Source organism: Pelophylax lessonae (assembly GCF_965119305.1).
Source record: "Pelophylax lessonae genome assembly, chromosome: 2".
NCBI classification, from domain to species: Eukaryota; Metazoa; Chordata; class Amphibia; order Anura; family Ranidae; genus Pelophylax; species Pelophylax lessonae.
This window is the reverse complement of record NC_138769.1, coordinates 152,495,614-152,513,268: the sequence shown is the minus strand read 5'-3', so window position 1 is coordinate 152,513,268 and position 17,655 is coordinate 152,495,614. Positions and strand designations below refer to the sequence as shown.

At 42.1% G+C, this 17,655-nt stretch overlaps 1 protein-coding gene across 1 annotated transcript in view; it reads left to right on the top strand.

The window, feature by feature from the left end:
* The window catches only part of TLCD2 (TLC domain containing 2), a 52,969-nt gene that overhangs the window by 13,180 nt on the left and 22,134 nt on the right, over window positions 1-17,655 (top strand). Inside the window, exon 3 of the mRNA XM_082246235.1 lies at window positions 4,814-4,896. Coding sequence (XP_082102361.1) covers window positions 4,814-4,896 — 83 coding nt within the window. The remainder of the gene's footprint in view (window positions 1-4,813; window positions 4,897-17,655) is intronic.

Below are 17,655 nucleotides of genomic sequence, written 5' to 3'. Positions count from 1 at the left end.
CGTACAACATTTATAGGCCTGTCGCTTCTCCCATATTCCGTTTAGATTTGTCGCTGTTCTTCTGCTAGTAGATGTAGGACTCTTTCGCCATCCTGTCCAACTAGGGAACCATTCTCATACCTTTGCAACAAAAAACACAGCGCTATAGACAGTGCATACCCTTAGGCCCCTTTTACACAATTTTACAGCGATTTTGTGGTGCGATTTTGAAAGCAATGGCAAGGCTATATGCCTCAAAACGCATTAAAATCGTGGCAAAGTAGTGCAGGAACTACTTTGAAGTCGGTGCGACTTCAAAACGCACTGATATGAATGGGGCTCATTGAAAATAATGGAAAACGACTTGTCATCCGATTTTTTTGTGGTCCAAAATCGCGGGACAAGTCGCACTAGTGTGAATGGGGCCTTATACTTATGTGACCCAAGAAACTGTGTCCAAAATATAATTATATTTACGAACAATCCAAACAACGTCCCTTATTTCATGTGATTAAGTGAAATTATATCCCAGTGGCAAAAAAAATCTATATATGAAATTGGACAAAAACTTCAATATGTGGAATAAGCAAGTGTCCAGTGAATAAGCGTGACTGGTGCTCAAAAATTGGAACAGCCAAGTGAATTCTTGTGAACTGTGATTCCGGTGTTCACTCCCGCCCCCCCCCCCCCCCCCCAAGTAAATCCACTTACCAGAAGGCGTGGACCCCTAGGCCGTATGGCTTAGGGGTCTAAAAGGCTTCGTACTGTTTAGTAAATATGGATTGGGCCCCCTTTAGGTATCCTTTCCTCGATATAGGAAGATAAGCAGAAAGATCCCAGATAGCGTAATACGCTCTAAACAGGTTTATTAAAGAAACTAGACATACAGATGTACACTTACAATATCATAAATGTTCATGGGCTCATCAGTATATGCATCAGTATACTCCTAGAAGCAGGTGAAAAACTTTCTCATACCTTCTCTTCTGTTGTGATCATCTATCTTTTTACCCGGGCCTTGTATTTTAGTAGGTATTTGGGATATGTCATAGCTTTCAATAGGTTACACTCATCCTGATGATCTTTCCCCATAGGAACCAGGAATGCCACACACAGTACATACTCCAGATGCCATGCCTATGCAGGGATCCAGCTGTATGCCTGGTAACCACAAACCTAGCAAATTCCTGGTCCTAGAGTGATCATTCCCATTCTTAGTTTTATTCCTGTGAAACCTCAAACACACTGTTGAGGGTTGGGTTAATCATACCACATTCAAAGCAATTGACATGCCTTTAAATTGGCCGGTAACCTTTTTACAAGTTGCATTCAGGCTGGTACCATTCAAAACGTTTAACGTGCGGGGGCTTGCTATTATAGGTATGGTCATGGTCTCAGGGTGTAACTTAGAAGATACTTGGCATTCAGTGTATTCAGTATATCCTTCTATTCTAGCCACCTGGTACTCTAATTTTACATTTATGTGGAACATGTGGTGGGAGGGAGAAGCCAGGAGCTCCAGCGAGGGACCCCAGAAAAGGAGGATCAGGGCTTCTCTGTGCAAAACTCTTACACAGAGCAAGTAAGTATGACATGTTTAATCATTGTTTGCAGTCCACCCCTGGATCAAAAGGTGGTTCTTTAAACATAAGCCTAATTCAGGCTTTAGCTCCTGGATTATATACCTGTACAGGGCACATAGACACTGCTTGACCTTCTCCCTATTCACTGTGTGAGTACCCCTCCCCCTGTGGTGCTACATGTCTTTGCTTATGCCTTGCAATCTCCTTAACCGTCCCGATTTTCCACAATTGTAACAAGTTACCTTTCTCATATCCATCTTTTTTCACTTTCCTTTGCCATCCTTGGGTCCCTTTAGGGATGGCTCATAATCATCCCTTTTTTATTTTCTCCTTTGCTAAAGTCCTTTCTGCTCCCACTACTACCTGCTTTAAAGCATCTTCCTAATTTCCTCACTGTCCTCTAAAACTTGAATCTGGGCAGAAGAGGCTGAAGACTCAAGGAGACTCTGTGCTTCCCTTTTCACACCCCTGATGAGCTCAGCTTGGATACTGACAGGGAAAAGCAGTGCCATCTGAGTAATGGGTGTAGTTGCTGGAGCAGTGGGGTGCTTTGTAGTACCTGTAGTGCACCTCCCATAGAGCCGCTAGTAGTTTGGGCCTATTTCCTCCACTCAGCACACATACACAGCCAGGCACACAGCATTTTGGCAGTCATTCTCTGGCTCAAGAATCAGTCTAGGGATTTTTTTTTTTTTCATGTTTTTTTTTTTTTTTTTTGTGGGAGAACTTGGATGTGGAGCATTGGACTACCCCAGAACACTAACTGGAACAGAACTTAAGGACTGCTAACTTTCTGTCTGGACTTGTCCAACTCTTGACACCCGACTGTATTGCACCCCTGCTTGCTTGCACTGGGATGCTTCTGGTTGTGCTTCCCCCAGCAAATGGTCCCACAGAATCTCTATGATGCCTGTTGCCTGTCCTCTTCCCAGAGACTAAAGAACTACACGGTCACCCCTAAAGCAATGGGGTCTTGTACTCAGTTGCCTCCTACCGATATCCACCAGGCTTTGCCCTATGAGGGAGATGGAAGACTCACTCAGCCTCTAGACAACTTGGGCTCTCTCCTACAGCTTCCTTCCCGGCTCTCCTGCGCCCTTTGGATTCCTGGGATACTCTTCGTTTATTTCTGCCCATTGTTTAGTAAAATTAGCATGCCTATTGCACACTTCCCACAGCGCTTGCAACACTGATAAAATTAAATGGAATTAATCAAAATATTTAATAAAAAACTTGTAACCAATACACATTTAAATAAGTGAAGCAATATTTTTCGTTTATATAAAGTGCATACACCTATAATTATAAAGTGCTTTGTGTAGTCCGTGGTCGTTAAAGTGCTCCATGAGATTCAAAAGGTAAGAAATTCCTTCTAAGTGGGTGAATAGATAATAGATGAAAGACACCCCAAGTGTCACTGAGGTAGGTGGATTGCCAACTCACTGGATGTAGTTGATTTTACTTGCTTTATAGCAATAAGCTCAAAAAAGGCTTGTGTGGTCACCGTGACCAAGGAGAGGCCTTCCCCGAGAGCGATGCTGCTGCTTCCTTGTTCCGTGAATCAATGGCTCGTTTGCTGTAGGAGAAAAGAAACTGCAGCACTGACAACAGCATCAGGATTCAGCACTGCAATCCACCTACCTCACTAAGGCCCCTTTCACACTACGTCAGTTGTCATCCATTTTTCGTCAGTTGTTATCAGTTTTTCGTCAGTTGTTATCCGTCTTTCATCCGTTGTCATCCGTTTTTACATAGAGATGCATTGATGTCCGTTTTTCATCCGTCAACGGATGGATGAAAAACTGACAAACTGACAGCGTGTGTGAAAGGGGCCTAACACTTGGGGTGTCTTTCATCTATTATCTATTCATCCACTCGGAAGGAATCTGGCAGACGGCCTAGTTATTTCTTACATTTTGAATCTAACGGAGCACTTTATATGTTTTATGCACTTTATTTAACTACCACGGATTCCACAAAGCACCTTAAATTTACATGCACTTTATATAATTTTAATGAGCTTCTTGGATTTTCATCTTTGCACTAATATTGCTTCACTTATTTAAATGTGTATTGGTTACAAGTTTTTTTTTTTTTTTTTTTTTTTATCAAATATGTTGATTGATTCCATTTTAATTTTTTCAGTGTTGCAAGCGCTGTGGGAAGTGTGCACTAGGCATGCTAATTTTACTACGCATCTAGTTTTCTGTTAATAGCAGCTGCTCTTCATCACTTATTTATATACACATAGAACATATTTGTATTCACACTTTTTTTATCCATTGGCACGAGTGGAATTTATTCACCCCCCCCCCCCCTGCTTAGCCTAGCTGGGACCTTGATGTCTTCAACGGACTCCTTCCCTGGCTTCTACCCAGGAGGACAAGGCTCCTCGACAGGGGTTTCTTAAAGGCTGGACCCTGGAATGCTGTTATACACTGGCATTCTGCAATCCCCCTTGCCACTTAGGCTCAGGCTATTTTGGGGCTCTTCTCCCTCCCTCTGGGCACACTTCCCCAGGGATTGGCTGAAGATCCATAAATATTCAGACTGCAGTCTCTGCCCTCCCTCCCTCTATATTCTAGACCTTTCTAAAATACAGGGGGAAGTAGCAGAATAGCAGCCTGTGAAAATCTGAGCAGCCCGAACTAGTCAACCCCTGCTTCACTGATTACAGTGGACCCAGACTAAATTTACCTAGCAGCCTTTCTTAAAGCTAAGAAGGTGCTACATACCCATTAGGATGCAATGATCCTTTTGTGGCTACAGGTTTCAACACTCAGATGTGTCAATCACATGTGTTCATTAAACCTAAAGAGAAGTAAAAGTTTAGGTAAGTTTCAGAAGCCATCTTATTATAAAATCGCTAGTAGTTATTCTAAAGGTATATCTTGCCACCACAACAAGGATCACCAGCCTGAAGTCTATACTCTTAAAACCAGGTCCACATATTCCAGTTCTCATTTTGTTTTCCTTCAGTGATTGGCTTGAGCAATGCTAATTGCAGTGAATTGATGGAATAAGTGTACAGTTTATAGTAAACACAGTTCTATTCTAGTTCATAAGTGCCCGATAAGGGGTCTTAGATCAAATGCTCTCTTTTCTTCCCAACTGGATCTATGCCTAAAATTGAACAAAATTCTGAAAATAATGGTAAACATAATTTTTCTAAAGTGTGCAAGGAAAAAATTAAATTGCGTTATTTGCTTCCCTTAGAACATTACGAGTAACCCTTTGCATTTTTGTTCCAGGCTATTTTATCCATGATTTTGTGGATATGCTGCAGAACCAAAAGCTGCATCAGTCATGGGAGCTGCTGTTCCATCACACTGTTGTAAGTAAATCAGAAAACGTTTTATTTGTTTTCAAGGTATTTTTTTTTTTTTTTCCCATAAAAATAAACAATCTTTCAGGGCATGTCCAAAGAGAAATACAGGTAGGCTCCATTCACACTACCGCGACTTGTCAGCCTGACAAGTCGTGGTCCATGCTGTGCTACAGGACCCATTCTAATAGGAGCAACACAAGTCGCTCCGACTTGGAAAAAGGGTCCTGTACTACTTCGGGCGACCTCGGAGCGACTTGCATAGACGTTCATTATATGAAGTCCGTGCAAGTCACGCCGAAGTCGCGGTGCACGGGACTTCACAGGTCGCCCCCGAATTCGTGCAGAAGTTGTGCCGCTGCAGTGTGAATGCGGTCTTAGCGTTAATGAGAAATTAAAGGTACAGCTCTATGCCTGATGAGATATGACAGCAGGTTTTCACAAATATCCGACTTGATAGATCAAGAAAGTACAATGAAAATGGGGCAGTTTATTGCACCAAAAGACCAACAAGACCATATATTATCAAATTTTCACATGGCATTGCAAAGATAATCCATGTCTCACAAAATGTGTACTTCACATTTCTACTTGTCCACCAAGAGGAGTGTGGAGGAATCTCATTTCAATGCCTGGTACACATGAGAAAATCGGATGAAAAATACTGCATTCGGAACAATCGTCTGATAATCTGATCATTAGTACACAGCTTTTGAGAGCCGATGATGACCGTTCATGTGAAAATATCTGAAGGGACAAACACGAAAAAGTTTCTCATATGATAACAGAATGAACGATATTCATGTAATTAGTATGGTATTTGTATGAAAATAATCGCGTGACCATGTGTGCTTGGAAATGAAAGCATGCAATATAATGCAATACAATAATTTACATCCCTTCCAAAGTTGTATTCTGGTGTGCATGAATTTTCGTAACTTTAGGAACCTATTCGTTTTCGGTATGAGACTAGCATGCAAAAAAAAAAGTTGGATGACCATTTGTCAGATATTCTTCTTGTGTTCAAAAGGCTTAAGGCTATCATTTTGCAGACCACAGAGGAAGATCGAAGTATGGCAAGTGATGTGTAATCATCAGGGGGAAAAGTCAAAATATCAAATATAAGATGCATGGTTTGGTATCAGCTACAGTATCTCACAAAAGTGAGTACACCCCTCACATTTTTGTAAAAATGTATTACCTTTTCATGTGACCACACTGAAGAAATGACACTTTGCTACAATATAAAGTAGTGAGTGTGCAGCTTGTATAGCAGTGTAAATTTGCTGTCCTCTCAAAATAACTCAACACACAGCCATTAATGTTTAAACCGCTGGCAACAAAAGGGAGTACATCCCTAAGTGGAAATGTCCAAATTGGGCCCTATTAGCCATTTTCCCTCCCCAGTGTCATGTAATTCGTTAGCGTTACAAGGTCTCAGGTGTGAATGGGGAGCAGGTGTGGTAAATTTTGTGTTATCGGTCCCACTCTCTCATACTGGTCGCTGGAAGTTTCAACTTGGCACCTTATGGCAAAGAACTGTCTGAGGATCTGAAAAAAAGAATTGTTGCTCTACATAAAGATGGCCTAGGCTATAAGAAGATTGCCAAGACCCTGAAACTGAGCTGCAGCACTGTGGCCAACACCATACAGCGGTTTAACAGGACAGGTTCCACTCCAAATAGGCCTTGCCGTTGTCAACCAAAGAAGTTGAGTGGACATGCCCAGCGTCATATCCAGAAGTTGTCTTTGGGAAATAGACGAATGAGTGCTGCCAGCATTGCTGCAGAGATTGAAGGGGTGGGGGGTCAGTCTGTCAGTGCTCAGACCATACGCCGCACACTGCATCAAAATGGTCTGCATTGCTGTCATCCCAGAAGGAAGCCTCTTCTAAAGATGATGCGCAAGAAAGCAGACTAAGGATATGGATTACTGGAACCATGTCCTGTGGTCTGATGAGACCAAGATAAATGTATTTGGTTCAGATGGTGTCAAGCGTGTGTGGCGGCAACCAGGTGAGGAGTACAAAGACAAGTGTGTCCTGGTCTGGGGCTGCTTAAGTGCTGTTGGCACTAGGGAGCTACAGTTCATTGAGGGAACCATGAATGCCAACATGTACTGTAACATACTGAAGCAGAGCATGATCCCCTCCCTTCAGAGACCGAGCCAAAAGGCAGTATTCTAACATAATGACCCCAAACACGACCACTGCCTTGCTAAAGAAGAGGAGGGGTAAAGGTGATGGACTGGCCAAGCATGTCTCCAGACCTAATCCCTATTGAGCATCTCTGGGCCATCCTCAAATGGAAGGTGGACGCAAGGTCTCTAACATCCACCAGCTCCGTGATGTCATCATGGAGGAGTGGAAGAGGACTCCAGTGGCAATCTGTGAAGCTCCGGTCAACTCCATGCCCAAGAGAGTTAAGGCAGTGCAGGAAAATAATGGTGGCCTCACAAAATATTGACACTTTGGCCCCAATTTGGACATTGTCACTTAGGGGTGTACTCACTTTTGTTGCCAGTGGTTTAGACATTAATGTGTGAGTTATTTTGAGGGGACCGCAAATTTACACTGTTATACAAGCTGTACACTCACTACTTTTACATCGTAGCAAAGTGTCATTTCTTCAGTGTTGTCACATGAAAAGATGGAATAAAATATTCACAAAAATGTGAGGGGTTTACTCACTTTTGTGAGATACTGTACCAGGTTTGTGCCAAAGGTTCCATTGGGAGTCAAAATTTCACCCTGCCAATAGCTCCAAAGCTTGGGGCAACACCACAGTTGATTTAATTGGGGCTCTTTTACATAGGCGGCCAGAGAAAAATAGAAAATTTTAGTGCTATGAACAGAAAATGAATATATTGAATACCATAATTACATGCAATATCCACATATAGAGTACTGTAGTGACCAGCAGTAGCGAGAGCCTGAAGGACGCATTTTAATTTTAGTATTTTTTTTTTTTTCCTTTCTATTAATATTTATCCTTTTTCAAGACTGTTGAAATAAAGCTATTTTGACATTTGCAGTAACAGAGACAGCAGACATTTACTAGAAATCTAATTCTTTCAAGCATTTCATGTTTATCCTGTCTTGCATAGCTGAGGGAAACCTGTTGGGGAGTGTCTGCATCGTCCTCATTCTAGGTATTTTGTTTCATTGTAGCCCAGTAACATGTCATGTATAAGTGACACTCCCTCAGCTATTTTTGAAACCGTCTCCAGCCATTTGACACATCACATCTAGGTGACTACCTGATTATTCTCTGCATTCGGTTTGTCCCTGGCTTGCTTTCAGACTTCACAGTACTGAACAGATTTTGCTTAAAACCAGAGATGCTACATGACATATTTATTGTTTTTTTATTTATTTCTTACTAAATCTGTTACATCTCTTTTGAGAATTACATATGTTTAGTCTCCAAAAGCTTGCTCTAGATAGAGGCTTAACCAGGATTTGCTGGGCACTTTACCAATGTTCTTTGGCATTCCCACACACCTTTCCAGGCATGTCAAGACTACGTAAAATAAATTGCCTTAATGTTGGCAGCTATTCTACTTCCTAGAATGGTAAAAGTGACTAATACAAATTAGCCAAACAATACACTGGCATTCGATGTTTTATATAATTACATACAAAATACCTGATGTTTACTTAGAAGTGATTTTTATAAAATTTTCAAATATAAAGGTAATGGTTGTGTGTTTTCAGTGTAATAAATTGATACTTAAAGTTTTACAATAGATTTATGTGACTGCAAAATCTTAGCCTATTTGCATATTCCTATGTAAAATTCAGATTTGGAGCTTCCTCTTCTGCCCATTATAAAATGCAGAAAAGCCTTTTCTATCCTTTGCAGTGGTTTAACCACTTTAAGACCAGAAGATTTTGCTGCTTAACCACTTCCCCCTAGGTGGACGTCATATGACGTCCAAACTTTGCGGCTTTATACCGGGATGATGCCTCTAGCTAGAGGCATCATCCCGGTACCGTTGTTTGAAGCCGACGGTCGGCTTTCTGTCGGTACCGATCGATGCGGCTCGGGAGCCGCTCGATCGTTACCCGGGGGTAACCCCCTCCCGCCGCCTTCCGCGGCTTTTACCTGGGCTCCCGTCCCACCGGGAGCCCCGAGCACCCAGCCGGCGCGTCTGCCGGCTGGATGGAGTCCCGATGAATGCTGGAAACGGCATCGATCGGGTCTCCGATGACGTAACCCGGAGGCGGCGTCCATGACGTCACTTCCGGGTTAGTGTGCTGCAAAACGGCGCCAAATTTGAAAACGGCTGTATGCAAAAATGCCGTTTTCGGCGTTTTGCATACAGGGAAATGTAGTGGAGGGGTCTAGGGTCTTTTAGACCCTCGATCCCTCCATAAAGAGTACCTGTCACTGCATATTGCTGTCACAAGGGATGTTTACATTGCTTGTGACAGCAATAAAAGTGATCAGATTTTTATTTTTTTTTTAAAACTGTAATAAAGTTAAAAAAATTAAAATAAATGGGGAAAAAAAAAAAATTTAGCCGCCCCCATCACCGTTAGCTCGCGCACAAAAAAAAACGTATACGGAAGTCGAGCCGCGAATGAAATCGCTGTTCAAACCACACATGTGAGGTATCGCCGCGATCGCCAGAGCGTGAGCAATAATTTAAAAAAAAGAGCTACACTCTAACTCTAAACTGGTAACCGTTAAATAAATTTAAAGTGTCGCCTATTGAGATTTCTATTGACCGTAGTCTGTCGCCATCCCACGGGGGGGCGCAATTTTAAACCGTAACATGTTGGGTATCTATTTACTCGGCATGACATCATCTTTCACAATATACAAAAAAAATGGGCTAACTTTACTGTTTAGTATTTTTTAAATGCAGTGATATGTAATTTTTCCCAAAAAAATGGCGTTTTAAAGACCGCTGCGCAAATACCGCGTGACAAAAAATATTGCAATGACCGCCATTTTATTCTCCAGAGTCTTTGCTAAAAAAATATATATAATGTTTGGGGGTTCTAAGTAGTTTTCTAGGAAAAAATACTGGTTTTAACTTGTAAACACAAAGTGTCCGAAATAGGCCTGGTATGGAAGTGGTTAATGACCAGGCCCTATTTTGCGATTGTGATTCTAACTGTGGGGGGGTTGGACTTGTGAGATGATCATTGAGGCATGCGAGCCTATGTAGCAGGATCGCATGGTCTCTGTGATCATGTCAGGGAGAAGGACAGACGGCTGTGTTTACATCAACTGTCCGTCCTTCTCTGTCAGTGGGGAGAGATCACTGGTGTCAGGCAGCCATCAGAGCCACCTGACACTCGCGCCAGCTTCCCCGATGATGGGTGGGAGGCGTGCAATTGCTCCCTAGCTCCTCCCAGGCGAGCGCCGTACATGTACAGTACATCTGCGGCGGCTGGACATAAAGTGGTTAAACTAAATTGTCAGCCTTCGTTTGATGTAGATATGTCTGATAGCAGCAGTTTGAGACACCTCAATCTGTTGTTGTAGATGGACGTGCTTTTACTGTGTAAGGCTAGCCATACACATATAAATTCCTCCATCCATGCTAAACAGTGTAAAGGAAGCTTTCCTGTTGGCTACCCAAACAGCAACTGCATCTGGTTGGATGCAAGCATCATTTGGCTGACCATTTTCCATCTGGCTCCTTCAACAAAAGTAGATTGAAAAATTTACTTTTGTTGAACTTGGCTGACAGAGCCACCTATGGCACTAATTTTAGCTTATTTGTCTGGAATTGACTAGAATTCAAGGCATGTATGGCAGGTATTATGATTGTGCCTGTTTCAGCAGGGGAAAGGGTTCATTTATGTACAAGTGTAAAATATTAGTAGTAAAGTGGATGATGCCCACAAAACAGATTATTCGCTAGTTGATAGAGAGATCCATTTCCACTAGTGCAACTTTGGACACAGTCTCATGACAAGTCACAGCCTGTTGATTTCAAAGGCACCCGTTCCCATCTTTGCCACTTTGAAAAGGTGCCTGTACTATTTTGATCCTGACAGTGTAAAGTTGGATCAAAGCTGCACTCAGTCGCGCTGTAAATCACCCAACTTAGAAGTCGCACTAGTGAAAAGTAGCCACCAGGCTACAGTGCGACTTTGAGTGCAGCGTTGGTCCAGCTTTATGCTCTCAGGATCAAAGTCTCATCAAATGTTTGAAAACAAGTAGTGCAGGTACCTTTTTTCAGGTCACTGATTTTCAAAGTCGCATAGATGGGAATGGGTGCCATTGAAATCAATGGGCTGTAACTTGTCATGCAACTTTGTGTTGCCCAAAGTCACAGGACAAGTCACACTAGTGGAAACAGAGCTTTCAGTCTACTTTTCCACTATATCGGTTTTCGAAGGCGACTTTGATGCGACTTTGATCCAGAGAGTGTAAAGTTGAATCAAAGTCTCATCAAAAGTTGCATCAAAGTAGTGCAGGTACCTTTTTTTTTTTTTTTTTTTTTTTTTTTTTTTTTTTTTTTTTTTTTTTTTTCCCCCCCCCCAAGGTCGCTGATTTTCAAATTTGCATAGATGGAAACAGGACATTGATTAGTCGCACTGGTGAAAACGTAGACGGTGAGCTGAGACCTCAGAGCACCAGCCGCCACTGACTGTTCTTCCTCCTATGGTAGTCTTCACTCAAAGCCAAGCACAGCTTTACTGTATATGTGCCCCCCCCCCCCCCGTGTCATGTGTGGATGGGTCTTTTTTATTACTTCCTTTTCTCATGAATTAGGATGTAAAATGCATCCTTACTGATGAGAGAACACTGGGCGGGAACCTATGATCAGCTCCTCCCATTCTGTATACGCCTACTGGCAACACAGGAACAATGTCCCTCCCTGGAAGTGATGTCATTAGCTTTCAGTAACCACACCCACTTGCTGCTCTTGGACTCAGCAGGAAGAGGAATTGAAGTCTTGTGATGGCACTGAAAACTGCAAAATAAAGGGAGAAAAACTGGCATTTTTTCATTTTGGCACATAAGGCTGAACTCCGCTTAAATTATTGAGTGTAGGGGAAAATTTAAGATATTAGGCTGTACTTTCACTTTAATGTTTTTTCATATGAGGTTTGTGTAAAGGTATAGCTTATTTATTTATATTTATATATATATATATATATATATATATATATATATATATATATATATATATATATATATATATATATATATATATATATATATATATATATATATATATTATAATTTTTTTTTTTTTTTTTCACATTTTTTGGTATCTTTTTCCATGAGGATTGCACACACTATATAGGCAGTGCCACCTATACCTCTTCCCTATATTTATTCATTCCTATATCCCTCTTTGTGAGATGTATGTGAGGTAAGCAGCAGCCATTTTGGTCCTACCGTAGCGCGGAATCATAACCAATTTCATAAATTCTTTGAAAGCTCTTCATTTAAAGCTGAATCTCACACTGTCCTTGTCAAAATAACCACATTGTCAGCAACCACCAATGTTCTGCTTCCCCATTCTAAGCCTTGAATGTGTTATACTTATAACTGGTCCTGTTTTGCTAAGATAGCTGTAACTTACAATCTCAGTAGCATTTGTAGACGGTGACATTGACAGGGCAGGGGACATGGGTCAGCAGAGTAAATGAAAGGGGTCAGCCGGGTGGAGAGCAGGAGCTATCAGGGCAGTGTATAGGGGTAAACAGGGCAGAGGAGATGGGGGGGGGGGGGTCACATGGGTAGAGAACAGGAATCAGCAGGGCAGAGGATAAGGATCTGCAGGGCAGTGTACATATTGTGTTCAAAGTAAAAATTTCACTACCTGTAAGTTGCACCCCCCCCCCCTCCTCTCATAACTACTCTCTTCCATAGCACAGGATCACTAGTTTGGACTGTACACATACTGTTTGAGGGTAGGGGGCCGTAAACAAACTTTTTACAGTCCAATATAAGCCTGATCCAGTGACATTTACACTATGGAGGAGAAGGAAGGGAAGCAGAGTATAGAGGAGAAGGAAGGGAAGGGGGAGAACACAGCACAACCCGCACCTCCCCCTTGATTCTCTCCTCTGTGCTGCTGTCGCGTCTCTCCAGACCTTTTATTTTACTGCATTAGGCTGCTTCCGCGCCCTGTCCCAGCCTTGAGTGCGTGGATGGGGAGAGGAGCTTAGCAGGCCAGGCTCAATGTCTATGGGGGAGGGGCACAACTGAAATCTGGTAGTGCGCAGCCCACTCCAGCACCCCCCCCCCCCCTAGACCAGGCAACGGTGAATGCTGAAGAGGCAGAGCAGAGGGGAGAACTGAGCGATCAACGGTGCTTGATCGCTCAGTTCTCAGTGCAGAGCTGGCGGGGGACAGATGCAGCATCGATCACCAAGGTGAGTATAATTGTTTTGTTTTTCCCAACCACATACTTCCCTTTAAAAGAAAGGTCTAGTGTCTCTTAATATCTCACAGAAGACAGTTTGAGTGTATCTTCAGAGGGCAAGGCAGCACCGTGCACCATTCCTTCTTACTACCTCCCTTTTGAATCAAGTCGTTGGTGTAGAAGACCAGTCCTCTTCCTTTTGGCAAAAGTGGTAGTTTGTTGATAGGCCTGAAATAGTCACACTGATCGATCCTTACTTACCTTGACCTCCTACTTTCTGAATCTTTCCATCATAAAGCCCCGTACACACGTACCGATGGTCGGCTTACAAATGTTCCTCTTTTCTCCCCGGGATGTCGGTGTCTGCTGAAAAGTGCAAAGACAGCACAAGAATTTTGTCCGCCGACTGCAGAAGTGATGTCATGTAATGGTTAACTTTCCCTGTGTTTTCTATTTTCTGAGCATGCCCAGTCTTGCAAATCTGCGGTCTGTCGGCCGAATTGTGTACTGACAGGCGAACAATCGTCCGTTCTGGTGTCGGCATACAAATATTTTCATGTTTGCACGAAAGACTTTTGTCCGCGGATTGTGCGCAGACATCTGTCGGAGGCACCATACTAACACGCGTACAATCGGCAGATCCTTCGTCCACCGACGTTTGTATGCCGACGATCGGTACGTGTGTACGGGCCTTTACTTGGCACAGTCTTTGTAATAAGACACATAAGCCAATGGTTGTGGTGGTCATACTTTTCTTTCAAGAGAACTATTTCGCCCACTTGTAAATTGGGTTTGCTAGTTTGCCATTTTTCATGACCTTGAAAAATTTCTCATATTTGGCATCGAATATCTTGCTTCAACTATTTCTGGCAATCCCATAAATCTTTCCCTAACTAAATGTCTATTATTCACATCCATCACGGGTATCTCCACTCCACATATGGGACTTATCCATACAATAAGTGTAGCCATACAATGGCTAATTGCTCTCTACTAGAAATCCTTTTTATTCCCGATTTACAGAATTGAAAGCAAGCCAGATTACAATCAGCCTTTTGGAAAAAATATTACACACACTATGTAATTATACTCAATTCTATAACAAAAAATTGGATTTTTAACATGCTAGGTTAAACATGCTGAAATTATATTTCAACCCTTAGATTATCCTACATGTCAGAAAATCCTATTGAAGAAGTAGGATATTCATCCAACACAACTGTATTATGTTACTTATGCATTTAAAAATATACCTATTTCAGTTATATTACATGTTTTACTGTTCTGTACCAAAAGGTTTCTTCTTATCTCTTTCTGTACCTTTTTTGGATTACATGTTTACAATGATTTAATTTTTATTTTTTTTTGATGTACAATATTCTCCTGTACCACCAAATTTTCCTAAATAAAAAAAACTTGTGCAGCAAAGGTACTCCTTTTCCCAATGACTCCAGAAGACTTTGGCAAGGTCCTGAACCGTTTTCCACTGTCATTTTGTGAAGGTGGTTCTGTGCTTTATCTGTCAGCTGGGAGCTTTGCCATTTGCTGTTGGTGCCTTCCTCGCAATTTTTGACACTTTACACATTTGTGAATAATAGAGGAAATGGACTTCCTCTGAGATCTCTATCCTATCTGAGTGAGTAAATCCAATCACAATGCAACACATCAAATGGGAGTGTCCGTGATGTCATTACGATAGGTGGAGAACTGAGGCAGACAGTGCCGGCTGTATTGAATGAGCTGTCAGACAGGGACACATCCAATTCTGAAAACTATAATTTAATGGATGGTATACTGTACACATGAGTCTTTTTTAGAGAGTATGTAAAACCAATCCTTCATATTCCTGATATGTGCCTGCTGTACCATGTACTTATGTGAAAAAGAATCCTGTTCTTTGTATTGCTTCCTTTGTGTAAAATCCCTGGTGTTCCTGCCAGTCCATCTGCTTTCCTAATACAAACTGACCACACCAAGCAGGAGGACACACTGTGGTCAGTTCTCTAGATGTGCTGGGAACTCAGCCTGCTGTCCTCCAATGATCAAACTTGTTCTGCCCCCATGTTTTTTTGTATTTTTTTATTTCTATTTTTTTATTAATAATAATGTTATTTTTTTTATTATTTAAATAACTTTTGGAAAAATGCCCAATATGTTTTACTTTCTGCCATAAACCTATCCAATGAGAACTTTTTTTTTTTAAATCTAATTTCTTCATACATTTTAGGCAAAAATGTATTCTGCTACATTTCTCTGGTTTAAAAAAAACAAAAACCCCAATAAGTATATATTAATTTGTGTGAAAGTTGTAGCGTCTACAATCTATGGTATACAGTATAATACTGATTTTATTTTAATTTTTTTTTAATGGCGGTGATCAGCGGCTTATGGTGGGACTGTGATATTACAGCTGGCCTAACAAATGTTATTGTGTGTATTATGTGCTACTAACGCATGCGTTTTTCCGGTGGCCGGCATCTGCGCTTTTTTTTTTTTTTTCCTATCTGCAAAATGCTGATAACCCTATTTTCAGCCCATGATGGTCCAGTAGCTTCAACATTCAAAATCTATGACCAGGCAGTCCTTTTTTCAGCAGAATGTAAGCAATGGCATCCTGCATACACTTCTTTTTTTTTTTTTTTTTTCAGTTCTCATTTAATCAGCATATGAAACGTGATTTGTCCGTTTGGGTCATAAATGATTATCTTTTATCCATAAACCAAAAAAAAAAACCCTGATGTTGCAAACTAGTTGTTTTGTGTGCCTGCTATATAAAACTGAAGTGGTGTAGATACACAATTAAAAGAGAGATAAGATAAGCTTCTCAGTGGACATAAATGAACTCTAATCTCATTGCAATCCCCTTGCTTTGCATTTTTCAGTCTTTTCACCTGCCAGCTTAGTGCTTTGCACATCAAAGGAAGAGCAAGCTTGCACCCTATATTTTATGAATTGCTTTTTTATGCACAACTTGCAATATCCTCAGTTTTAGGTTTCGTGCACACTGGATGTTTTTACAGCTGCCGTTTTTGGCTTTGGCAGTTTTTTTTCTGCAGCCAATAAACTCCCTAGCATGTTGTCCTATGTGTTAATGCACACATAGGCTGTTACCTGTGTTTTTTCGCAGGTGTGTTTTGTGGCTGGTATACCCAGAACTAGTGGGATTTGAGAGGAGTTTAACTGTAAAAAAACGCTCTAACTGGGAACTTCTGTGGGAATATAGTTTTGCTAAAAAAACTCTACAGCTACAAAAATGCTGCAAAACTCATTCTACAGCTTTCTACAGCTAATGCTACTGGCATTTTTATAACATCCAGTGTGCAGAAGGCCTTACTGTTTGCAGAAACTATGTGGAAGCTGTACTCTTTCAGGTCCTGTCCTGGAGGAGTGTGACTCCCTTTATTCAGTGTTCTTTAGGCTGGCCCCTGCTGCTCCAGGTTTACATCCGATGGTACTAGTTTTTAATGGGACTTCTAAGTACCCTGTCTGAAGGGCAGGAGCTGCTCCAAATCTTCCTCCTCTCTTCTATGTTTTTTTATTTATTTTTTTTTTTTTTTAGAGTCCCTTCTTAAAAAGTGGCCTGTTCCACCGATAGTGGACCCCCCAAACCCCCACCCACCCCTGGTTTCCAGACTGAACAAGGCAGCCATGATTCCGGTTGAAGAGTCTCCGGCCTTTAAGGCTCTAGCTGACAGAAAGCTGTGGCCCACAATATGTTCGGGGTTTCTGGTTCAGCACTTAGATCAGCATTCACCATTGCCCTGGTGTCGCAAACTCTTACCAAGTGGGCTAAACTTTTACACCGTGACCTGGAGGGAGAGCAGCTTCCCCCTGCCTTTTCTGAGCTGGTGGACCAGTTGATTCAGGGGTTGCAGTTTATCTGTGATGCCTCTTTGGGTGCGGCTCCCCTGATTGCTAGACTGTTTCAGCAGTGGTCATTAGGCGTGTTTTTTGCATGAAGGTGCGCCCGCACCTGTACCTGTGGTGGGGAGACGTCTTCGCTGGTTTCTGTACCCGTGGACTTCCATGGTGCAAGACAAGTGGGTCAACGAAGTCATACACTCTGGCTACAGGATTGAGTTCCATTCCTACCCTCCGGAAAGGTTCTTTCCTTCCAACGTGCGCCTGTCTCCAGACCGCTTTCAGGCTCTCCTTGGGGCAGTGCAAGACCTGCTACTTCAAGGGATGATTGTGCTGGTTCTGGCCTCGGATTGTTTTCAGGGGTTTTATTCAAACCTGTTTACAGTCCCCAAGAAAGAGGGCAAGGTGCGTCCAATCCTGGACCTCAAGGCACTGAATTGGTTTGTGCGGGTACAGAAGTTTAGAATGGCGTCCATTCACACGGTGGTGGCATCCCTGCGTCAGAGGGGATTTTCTTGCCTCCACAATCCAGAATGTGTCGGTCACCAGCGCTTCTTCTGTTTT